Below are 12,760 nucleotides of genomic sequence, written 5' to 3' on the forward strand. Positions count from 1 at the left end.
TACCACAGAGTTGATACGTTGATCTGGGGTTACTATTTCCCATATGTAGTATTTACATTTGTCAATGTTAAACTTCATTTGCCACCTCTCAGCCCATCTGCTCAACCTTTCCAGATCCTGTTGCAGCAGCATAGTATCAGTAGTGTCCTTAACAACCCTGCGAACCTTGGTATCGTCTGCAAACTTGGACATTAAGCCTGATACACCATCATCAATATCATTTATAAATACAGAAAACAACAATGGACCCAACACTGAACCCTGAGGAACTCCACTAATAACATTAGTCCACGTTGAGCAGTGTCCATTGATTACCACTCTCTGTCTTCTGCCACTCAACTATCCCTTTATCCATAGCAGCAATTTGCCTCCAATGCCACACTTCTCCAATTTGTGCAGCAGTCTTCCATGTGCAACAGTATCAAAAGCCTTTCTAAGATCCAAATATATAATATCAAAGTTATTCCCTGCATCCAGTTCTTTTGTGACTACATCATAGTATCCAATCAAATTGGTCAGACAAGACCTGCCCTTAACAAAACCATGCTGTGTCTGAGCTATAACTGAATTCTTGTCCAGATGATCCTGCAGTGCTTCTTTAACCAGTGTCTCCATTAATTTTCCTGGAACAGAAGTTAAACTAACAGGTCTATAATTACTTGTGTCAGCCTTTGATCCTCCTTTGTGAATTGGGGTTACATTTGCACATCTCCAGTCCATGGGTACCTCCCCTGAGTCCAAAGAAGCTCTCATAATTATGGCTAGGGGTTTGCTTACTTCCTTTGCTGCCTCCTTTAATATAACTGGATAGATCCCATCCACCCCGGGTGCCTTTTTTATGTTTATCCTCAACAATTTTTCCTCCACTTTCCTCTCAGTTATTAGAAAATCATCTAGCTCACTGCCAATGTTTACTTCACCTACGACATTCCCCTTCCTGAATAACTCCTCATGTGTGAATGTAGATGCAAAATACTCATTTAGATTGTTAGCCACCTGAGCTGGATCCTCAACTGTTGAACCATCAACATCCAGTGGACCAATCTGATTCATCCCTTTCCTTCTTGAGTTTAAATAGGTAAAGAACTCTTTTCTGTTTTTCTTTGCATCCTTTGCCAAGGATTTCTCATAATCTGCCTTTGCCTGCCTAATCTCCTTTGTGACTTGGTTACAGACCAACTTATATCTATCATAGGCTTCCATGTCACCCATTAATTTGTATGTATCCCATGCATTTTTCTTCTCTGCCATATGTCTCATTAGTTCATCTGACAACCATTTAGGCCTGAACCTTGAACAATATTTCTTGGTTGGTATGTAAAGCCTGGTAGCTTCCAAGATTAGTTCCTTGAATGCTTCCCATTTTGAATTTGCTGTTGGTAACATCATCAGTTGGTCCCACTGTATAGAATTTAAATACTGTCTCAGACCATCATAGTCGCCTTTACGAAAGCAAAAACCCTTCCCTTTACCTCTGATGGTAGTTACCTCCTTGAGTAAATCCCACTTCAGCACACTGTGATCACTGCCACCCAGTGGTTCCTTTATCTGCAGATTCCTAATGCATGAAAAATCACTACTGATAATCAGATCAAGAGTATTACTCCCTCTAGTTGCCTCCCGAACATGCTGGTGTAGAAAACAATCATCCAATAAATCCACAAAAGCCTTGCTAGTGTGTGAGTGACCAACCCACAAATTCCAGTCAATATCTGGGAAATTAAAATCCCCCATTATAAGACTCTCTGATTTACTGGCCCATTCTATTTCCCTGTACAGTATCTTATTATACTCATCAGAGTCATTAGGCCTATAGCACACTCCTACTCTCAATTTTGATTTACCTATGCTTATGTCACACCAAACTGACTCGACACTGCCCTGTCCATCAATGTCGACTGGCTTCACTTCCTTGGATTTTATGTGTTTATTAACTAATAGCATAACTCCTCCTCCCCTCCTGTCCTGTCTATCCTTTCTATACACATTGTACTCCCCAAATTCCAGTTCTGCATTCCTTATATCTGTGTGACACCACATCTCTGATATCCCAACAATATCTGCCTTTGATGTATGTTTTCAGCAATACCTCAAATTCATCAAATTTATTTACTAAATTTATTTACAGGGATGCTGGTTCATACCGTCTCACATGTTCCTCCACAGTCATTACAAATTGGATAGTTACAAACCTCTACTCCAAGAAGCTTGTTTCATATCACATTATCACAGATATACTCAACTAGACTGAGACCTGGTGGCTGGGGAGGCCACTATAAGCTGAATTCATTCATATATTTAACCCCAGGGGCTCCCATCTGGTGAGTATGGGCTTGGCACACCCAAGGTCCTGAGCTGAATATCATCATTCTTCTCTTTCTTGGCGAATCCCTTCTACCTCTCTTTCACTCGGGGTAAATTCAGAATTTTTTTTTTTTTTTTTTTTGGCTGGTGCAGCATAAACCTCAGGCTTTCTTGCACCATATGGCTAATAATAATAATAATGATGAGGGCCAAAGAGCCTTCTACAGGAAACTGGGTGAAGATGAGAAAGCAGGAGATGGACCACCCAAGAAGAAGATGATCGATGAGTTCTGGGAAAATATTTGGAGCAGTGAAGTAAGACATAACAGCAGAGCACCCTGGATAGAAGTAGAATGGAAGAAAACAAAGGACATACAAGAGATGAGAGAGTGGGAGATTCGAGAATAAGAAGTAAAACAGTCGATCAGGAACACCCACACCTGGCGAACCACGGGAATTGATAACATCCACAACTACTGGTACAAGAAGCTCACCTGCACACACACAAGCTCCTAGTAGAGCAGTTCACTCGAATGATAAGGCACCCGGAGACAATCCTGAAGTTTCTCACTGAAGAAGTCACATATCTGAAGCCTAAAGATGAAGATACAAGAAACCCGGCAAAATACAAGCCAATCACATGCCTCCCAACGATGTACAAGATCCTGAGCAGCTGCATAACCAAGAAGATATCAGAGCACTTAGTCAGAACATAATGGCCGAACAGCAGAAAGGATGCAAGCGGAGGGGCAAAGGATGCAAGGAGAAATTAACCATAGATGCCACAGTTATGGAGCAAGCCTACAAGAAGCACCGCAACCTATTCACAAGGCCTTCGACTCCATACCTCATAGCTGGCTAATAGAGATACTGAAGACCTACAAGGTCAATCAGATAGTGACAAACTTCCTAAGAGCAACAATGGTGAAATGGAGTACCACCATTAAGGTCGAGAACATCACAACCAGGCCAATCCCCATTAGAAGAGGAATCTTTCAGGGAGATGCTCTGAGCCCACTGTGGTTCTGTCTAGCACTCAACCCACTATCCACCATATTCAACAGCAGCAAGTATGGATATAACCTTAAAGAAAGAAGAAAGAACCTGTACGCCCTCACCCACCTGATGTACATGGATGACATCAAGCTCTACGCGGCAACCGAGAAGCAACTCCAGCAACAACTTCGGATCACTGAAGAATTCAGCACAGACATCAGGATGGAATTTGGTCTAGACAAATGCAAGACCCACAAACTGCACCAGGGAAAATTAGGCCAAAACTACCAGCTGCTGACTGGTAAAGAGATCGAAGCTATGACAGAAGGAGAGACCTACAAATACCTAGGGATGATGTAGACTGAGCAGTTAGAGCACAAGGAAATCAAGAAGTGCCTGACTGAAAAATATCATCAGAGACTCAGAAGCCTGCTGAAATCAAAATTGAACAGAGGGAACACAGTTAAAGCCATAGACAGGAGATCAAAGAGATGTGGCACATGCAAGACGTATCAACCATCTCGATCATCGTGTCAACCACCAGTATGGTACCAAAGACTCTACATAGCAGCCTAGCAGCAATAGATCTCCCAGAGAACACCTACAAGGAACTCCAGAAAGTCGCAATCCTGAAACTTGTAGGATAATCAGAGATTTCCTCGACCACCAGTAACGCTAGACATTACAACCAACCTGTATATTTGGTAGCAGTACCCGTCACAGAGTGGAATCCTCCAATCAGGGAGAAATAATATAATAGCAACAATAATAATAAGAATACAAAGAGCTCCCAGAGAAAAATAAACAACCAAATCTTCGATGAGGCCCAAAGAGGCTTCTAACGGAATCTCGGAGACGAGTGGAAAGAAAGGAACGGACCACCTGAGAAGAAGGCGATTGAGGAGTTCTGGGGAAACATGTGGAGCAGGGAAGTAAGACACAACAGCCGAGCCACCTGGATAGAACTACAACGCAAGAAAACCAAGGACATACAAGAAATGAGAGGGTGGGAGATTCGGGAAGAAGTAAAAGAGACGATTGAAAACTCTCGCAACTGGCAAAATCCAGGAATAGATAACGTTCACAACTACTGGTACAAGAAACTCACTTGCACACACAAGCACCTGGCAGAGCAGTTCACCCAAATGATAAGGCACCCAGAAACAATCCCAAAGTTTCTCACTCAAGGAATCACATATCTGAAGCCTAAAGACGAAGATACAAAAAACCCAGCGAAATATAGGCCAATCACCTGCCTCCCAAAAATGTACAAGATCCTGACCAGCTGCACAACCAGGAAGATATCAGACCACTTGGAGAGCCAGAACATAATCGCTGAACAGCAGAAAGGATGGAAGCAGCTAAGCAAATGATGCAAGGAGAAATTATCTATAGATGTCGTGGTCATGGAGCAAGTCTACAAGAAGCACTTCACCATGTACACAGCCTACATCGATTAATGCAAGGCCTTCAACTCCGTGCCTCAAAGCTGGCTAATAAAGGAGCTGAACATCTACAAAGTCAATCTGATGGTGACAAACTTCCTAGGAGAAACGATGGAAAAATGGAGTACCACCATTAATGTCGAAAACATCACAACCAGGCCAATACCCATCAGGAGAGGAATCTTTCAGGGAGATGCCCTGAGCCCATTGTGGTTTTGTCTACTACTTTACCCGCTATCTACCATGCTAAACAGTAGCAAGTATGGATATAACCTCAAAGAAGGAAGGAAGAACCTGTACACCCCACCCACCTGATGCACATGGATGACATCAAGCTCTACTCGGGAACTGAGAAGCACCTTCGGCAACTGCTCCAGATCACCGAATAATTCAGCAATGGTATTAGGATGGAATTTTGTCTAGACAAATGCAAGACCCACGGATTGCGTCAGGAAAAATTAGTCAACCGAAACTACCAGCTGCAGAGTGGAAAAGAGATCGAAGCCATGGCAGAGGGAGAGGCCTACAAATATTTGGGGATGATGCAGCCTCAGCAGATACAGCACAAGGCCTGCCTGACCAAAAAATACCATCAGAGAGTCAGAAGCCTGCTGAACCGAGGGAACACAGTTAAAGCCATAAACACCTATGCAGTCCCAGTGCTAATATACTCCTTCAGGGTCATAGATTGGACTAACACCGAGCTGGAGGATATCATGGGAAAAACAAGGATAGTGATGACCAAGAGCTGCCAACACTACCCAAAATCTGTGGTGGAGAGCTGGACAATTGCCCAGGTAGAAGGAGGAAGGGGCCTGATAGACTTCATTGAGCAACAGAAGACAGCAATAGTTAACCTGAAGGATTACTTCCAGAAATACACAGCAGCACTCCACAAAGCCATAAGGATGATAGACAAGTGGTATACCTCACTCAACCTAAGCGACGAGTCCTTCCCAACCAGGAGGTACAAACAAAGCTAGAAAGATGGGCAGAGGAGACACTCCATGGCAGACACTACAATGATCTCCATCAAGATCACATAGATAAAATTGCTTTCAATGCATGGCTCACAAGCGGGATGCTCTTCCCAGAGACTAAAGGATTCATGCTTGTCATCCAAGACCATGTAATCAGCACCAGGAACTATAGAAAATACAAATCCAAGGAACTCTGAGTGTCCGATGACAAATGTCGACGATGCCACCTGGCCTCAGAAATGATCCAACACATCACTGCGGAATGCAAGGTGATCACCCAGACTGTGTACACTCATAGACACGACCAAATAGCCAGGACAATACATGAGAAGCTAGCAAGGAAATACCAGTTGGTCAAAGAGAGTGTACCGTACTACAAGTATGAACCCCAGGCAGTACTAGCATTAGCATTAGTAGAGGCATATGATGCAAGAAAGCAAGCTTATTCAGCATCAGCCAAAAAAAAAAAAAAAAAAAAAACCACTCCCATTTCACCCCTCCGTTCTTCGAAATACCTGTCCAGTTGAGCTTTAAATTTGTTTAGGCTATCAACTTCAACAACAAGTGATGGAAGTCGGTTCCACCAACCAACCACCCGCTGGCCAAAGGCAAATTTCCGCACATCTATCCGACATCCGTCCTTCCTCAATTTGAATTTATGCCCTCTGAGGTGATTATTCTGAGCAAGATGAAGAATCCCATTGGCATTGAGCATGCTCAAACCATTCAAAGCCTTATACACCTCTATCAGATCACCTCGCCGGTGCCTAGTCTCCAGACTCTGCAATTTGCAAAACTTAAGCCTTTCTTCGTAAGAGCAACCCTTTGTTCCATTTACTAATCTTGTTGCCCTTCTCTGTACCCGTTCCAGCAGCTCTACATCCTTCTTGAAATGAGGCCTCCAGACCTGTATACAGTACTCAAGATGTGGCCTAACCATTGCCTTATACAAGGGAATAATCACCTCCTTATCCCTGCTAGAAAAATTCCTGTATATCATTGACAAGACACCATGAGCTACTCTTGCAGCTCGTCTGCACTGCTCAGAGAACTTCATATCTGCCTGCACAATTACCCCCAGGTCCTTTTCATTCTCCACCACTGTCAGTGTAGTACCGCAGAGTTGATACGTTGCTCTGGGGTTACTGTTTCCCATATGTAGTACTTTACATTTGTCAATGTTAAACTTCATTTGCCACCTCTCAGCCCATCTATTCAACCTTTCCAGATCCTGTTGCAGCAGCATAGCGTCAGTAGTGTCCTTAACGACCCTGCCAACCTTTGTATCATCTGCAAACTTGGACATTAAACTTGATATCCCATCATCAATATCATTCATAAACACCGAAAACAACAACGGACCCAACACTGAACCTTGAGGAACTCCACTAATAACATTAGTCCACGTTGAGCAGTGTCCATTGATTACCACTCTCTGTCTTCTGCCACTCAACCATCCCCTTATCCATAGCAGCAATTTGCCTCCAATGCCACACCGCTCCAATTTGTGCAGCAGTCTTCCATGTGCAACAGTATCGAAAGCCTTTCTAAGATCCAAATATATAATATCAAAGTTATTCCCTGCATCCAGTTCTTTTGTGACTACATCATAGTATCCAATCAAATTGGTCAGGCAAAACCTGCCCTTAACAAAACCATGCTGCGTCTGAGCTATAACGGAATTCTTGTCTAGATGATCCTGCAGTGCTTCTTTAACTAGTGCCTCCATTAATTTACCTGGAACAGAAGTTAAACTAATAGGTCTATAATTACTTGTGTCAGCCTTTGATCCTCCTTTGTGAATTGGGGTTACATTTGCACATCTCCAGTCTATGGGTACCTCCCCTGAGTCCAAAGAAGCTCTCATAATTATGGCTAGGGGTTTGCATACTTCCTTTGCTGCCTCCTTTAATATAACTGGATAGATCCCATCCACCCCAGGTGCCTTTTTTATGTTTATCCTCAACAATCTCTCCTCCACTTTCCTCTCAGTTATTACAAAATCATCCAGCTCATTGCCAATGTTTACTTTACCTACATCATTCTCCTTCCTGAATAACTCCTCATGTGTGAATGTAGATGCAAAATACTCGTTTAGATTGTTAGCCACCTGAGCAGGATCCTCAACTGTTGAACCATCAATATCCAGTGGACCAATCTGATTCATCCCTTTCCTTCTCAAGTTCAAGTATATACTAGGGACCCTAACCCACAAGCTGTAATGGGACCATGCCATAATAACAGATAGGACAATCCTGGACATAACCCTTGTGGACAAGAAGGAAAAGGCTACCGTTCTGATTGACATAGTGATACCAAACACTGACAGCCTGCAGAAAACACATGGGGAAAAAATCAGGAAGTACACGAACCTAAGACAGGAGATCAAAGAAATGTGGCATATGGAACAAGTAACGAGCATCCCGATCATCATGTCAACCACAGGTATGGTGCCAAAGACCCTACATAACAGCCTAGCAGCAATACGTGTCTCAGTGAACACCTACAAGGAACTCCAGAAAGTCGCAATCCTGAACACCTGCAGGATAGACAAAGAGTACCTCGACCAACAGTAACACCAGACATAACAACAACCACCTGTGCACTTGGTATCAATACCAGTCACGAGGTGGAACCCCCAATCAGGGAGAAATAATATAAATAATAATAATAATTATTATTATATCAGGGAGATGCTCTGAGCCCACTATGGTTCTGTCTAGCACTCAACTCGCTATCCACCATGCTCAACGGCAGCAAGTATGGATATAACCTCAAAAAAGGAAGAAAGAACCTGTACGCCCTCACCCACCTGATGTTCATGGATGACATCAAGCTCTACGCGGCAACTGAGAAGCAACTTCAGAAACTACTCCAGATCACAGAAGAATTTAGCAAAGACATCAGGATGGAATTTGGTCCAGAAAAATGCAAGACCCACACACTGCACCAGGGAAAATTAGTTGGCCCAAACTACCAGCTGCTGACTGGTAAATAGATCGAAACTATGACAGAAGGAGAGACCTACAAATACCTAAGGATGATGCAGGCTGAGCAGTTAGAACACAAGGAAATCAAAAAGTGCCTGACCGAAAAATATCATAAGAGACTCAGAAGCCTGCTGAAAGCAAAATTGAATGGAGGGAACACAGTTAAAGACATAAACAGCTATGCAGCTCCAGTACTAACATACACATTCGGGGTCATAGATTGGACTAACACCGAGCTAGAAGATATCATGCGAAAGACAAGGACAATGATGACCAAGAATCGCCAACACCACCCGAAGTCAGCAATGGAGAGAATAACAATACCTCAGAAAGAGGGAGGGAAGGGGCCTGATAGACTTGATAGAAAAACAGCGATAGTTAACCTGAAGGATTACTTCGAGAACAACACAGCACCACTCCACCGCGCCATAAGGAAGATAGATAAGTGGTATACCCCACTCAACCTAAGCGAGGAAATCCCTCCCGCCCAGACAGTAAAAGAAACGAAGTTAGAAAGATGGGCAAAGAAGACACTACAATGACCTCCATCAAGATCACATCAACACCATTGCTCACAAGTGGGACGCTCTTCCCCGAGACTGAAGGATTCATGCTGGCCATCCAAGACCAGGTAATCAACACCCGAAACTATAGAAAATAATCGCAAAGGAGCCCTGAATGTCAGATGACATTCAGGGTTCATCTGGCCTCAGAAACGATCCAACACATCACAGCGGGGTGCAAGGTGATCACAAAGACTGAGTACACTCATAGACATGACCAGGTAGCCAGGATAATACATCAGAAGCTAGTGAGGAAATACCAGTTCACCAAAGAAAGTGTACCATACAAGTACGAACCCCAGGCAGTACTAGAGACCCGAACCCACAAGCTGTACTGGGATCGCGCCATAATAACGGATAAGGCCATCTCGCACAACAGACCGGACATAACCCTTGTGGACAAGATGGAAAAGGCTACCTACCTGATTGACATAGTGGTTCGGAACACTAGCAATGTCTAGAAAACCTAACCCATGAGGAAAAAATTAGGAAGTACACGAACCTGAGATCAAGATGTTGCATATGCAAGAAGTATCAACCATCCCAATCATCATGTCAACCACCGGTATGGTACCAAAGACTCTACACAGCAGTCTAGCAGCAATAGGTCTCCCAGAGAACACTTACATGGAACTCCAGAAAGTCGCAGTCCTAAACACCTGTAGGATAGTCAGAGATTTCCTTGACCGACAGTAACACCAGACATTACAACCACCTTGTGTACTTGGTAGCAGTACCCGTCACGGAGTCGAATCCCCCTGATCAGGGAGAAATAATATAAGAGCAACAATAATAATAATAGAGGTATACACTGGAGACATGAAGGGATGCACCTAGTAGGAAACAATTTCTAGATTACCCATGGCATCCAAACATTGTTTGACTTTGCTTGTATCGAGGGGCTGAATGTATACACAAAAATATTCCTCATACCATTGCACTGCCATGCCTGCATTGTTGACACCTGCAGGATGGGTCCATGCTATCATGCTGTTTATCAAGCTTTATCAAGCCTTGTACTGTTCTTTAATTCATAATAAAAGTGATAATTTGACAATAAAATAAATTCAGGAGAATAAAGATTTTCAGTATTCTGAGTAGTTCCTTAGGATTCCAAAGAGTACACTAGCCAGTAATAAATCACATACTGTAATGTAACCAAAAAAGACTTAATGTGAGCTATTAATAATATATTTTTCACTGATTCATAGATAAATATATTAATTCATTATCATATGAAAACAATTATACCTTTATGGGACTTATATTTCAGAACAAGAGCAGCATTTTCTCGAACAAAAGCATGATTTTTCATTAGCATCCTGGCCTAAAAGAAAAATATAATGACTTCACGGCCAATTAAAATTCCTTATCAGGTGCAGAATCAGTGTTGAAAAACATCAGTATGTTTACTCTATGATTGACATATGAAGTTTAGAGATACATAATAATACTGCCTTACACAGTTATAAGAATCCTTAAAAGGCAATTTTACAGTTAAAAGTGTATATTCATAAACATTCGTGTCATATATAGGCAAAAATCAGATAAATATAAAATGTAGATATATTTATAAACAATACCCCCCCCCCCAAAGGTGAATTATGGGGTTGAGATTCTGTTACATTCAGTGAAACCTTGCTGGGGGTTGGGCAGGTTATTGGGGCAGGGGATAGCATAGCTATCCCCTGCCCCAATAACTACTCCAACCCTGCAACCCTGCCTCTAAGCTTTAAAAAATTTGCTCAAACATACCTGTTCATTCAATATAATGAATGCTGATATTGGTGGAACTTGATTATTTACAATGGCCTGCACTGGAAAAACAATGAGTGCTACCTCATAAGCCATGAAAAGCACCAAGAAAAGCAAGTCATATAAACCTATAAATTAAAAAATAAACATCAGTACTTAAATATTATAAAATTACTGTTAACCCAGTGTTAGTATGGTGGAGTTTCACACAACCCAAAGTTCTTCAAAATGCAATAATTTCTAAATGTAATCCACGAAACTGGGACATTATTATCCTCCATGTCAATTTCATACATTAGCTCCACAAAACTAGTAATAATTTATTACTACCATAATAAATTACAACAATAATTTACAACATTTATTACTACCATAATAAATTATTATAGTAGTAATAAATTAGGCATGTTCATACATTATTTTTGAAAATTAGAAGAGTCCAAAGTACTTTGAGGTATGTTACACTCCAACCCCACCACATAAACCACTTCTGTACTGTGCATTAAGTCAGAATTATAATCTTCAGGAATATTTGACATTTACAACTTTCATGAGTTTATTTCCATTAAGAATTTTTAATCTGTATTCTGGTCATTATCAAAATTATTGTATGAGAAACAAAAATATCTTTTGTCTCTTTTGGGAAAAATTAAAGCTGAAGTACAATTATATGACTTGTACTTCTTAAAATTATATGACTTAAAAAGAAATGATGAAATCATGTAAACACTAGGTGAAATGTTAAGGTGAAAGGTGAAAAGATGAGCTATCCACTAAGTAGCAAAAAGATGAAGAATTGTTGCTCATAATTTTACAACATAAAAACATGGTGAAAAAGTTATTTAATAATTTAATTTAACAGAAAAGGTTAGGGTGGCAAAAGCTGAGTATGACAAAATATAGGCTAAGGGAAGGAAGAATGGGGACAAGGAATTTTTCATGTGCGTGAATACAAAAATAAAACAAATCTGATCAGAAACATGCATAATGGGTGTGGAAAAGTCTGAAATCACACAGCTGATGTTACTGATGAGCTAAATATGTGCTTTATATATATATATATATATATATATATTTTTTTTTTATGAAAACCCCAAACACGAGAGGTATTAGAACCTATAGTACTTAGTACCTTGCTCGGGTTGGAGATTGAGAAGATGAAAGAAGATATTTATTGAAATTAGACTTGAACTCTGTAGACTATAATTTTCAGGAAATACGTATGAAGGAAGGTTGTTCCAGAAAATGGCAGTTGAGTGAGTTTGAAGTTGGACAGTAAATGGATGTTGGCTGGTGGCAGCACGTGTTCAGACTGTTTTGAAAGAGAGAGCGGGAACTATAGAAGCCAATATGGAGGAACAGTGGCAATGAAAATATCTGTAGAAAGCATGCAGCAGAAACAGTAGGTCTATGAGACAGCGAGTGGAGAGACTCTTTTAGAGAGGAGTCATAATTAACCTAACTGCCCTCTTCTGAATGGAATCTAGAAGCCTGAGAGAAATTTTGGAAACACCGCCACAGATGTGGAAACAATATTCCATGGTAGGACAGATTTGCAATTTGTACAGAGTGAACAGCTGTTTGGAAGAAAAGTAACGGCGAGAGCAAAAAATAAAACCAAGTTTTTTAGATGCAGAGGAAGCAATATTTGTAATGTGCTAGTGCCAAGAGAGTTTGTTTGTTTGTTATTTGGTTTTTAGGAGCATTAGCAACTAAGGCCATATTGC

At 41.3% G+C, this 12,760-nt stretch overlaps 1 protein-coding gene across 1 annotated transcript in view; it reads right to left on the reverse strand.

The window, feature by feature from the left end:
* The window catches only part of LOC150087626 (sterol O-acyltransferase 1-like), a 115,023-nt gene that overhangs the window by 39,338 nt on the left and 62,925 nt on the right, over positions 1 to 12,760 (reverse strand). The window contains exons 7-8 of the mRNA XM_090369833.1: positions 11,034 to 11,161; positions 10,530 to 10,605 (exon numbers count right to left, since the gene is read on the reverse strand). Of these exons, the coding sequence (XP_090225959.1) occupies positions 10,530 to 10,605; positions 11,034 to 11,161 (204 nt within the window). The remainder of the gene's footprint in view (positions 1 to 10,529; positions 10,606 to 11,033; positions 11,162 to 12,760) is intronic.

This window comes from Mastigoproctus giganteus, chromosome 3 (assembly GCF_048544385.1).
Source record: "Mastigoproctus giganteus isolate SK-2022 chromosome 3, ASM4854438v1, whole genome shotgun sequence".
Taxonomy (NCBI): Eukaryota; Metazoa; Arthropoda; class Arachnida; order Uropygi; family Thelyphonidae; genus Mastigoproctus; species Mastigoproctus giganteus.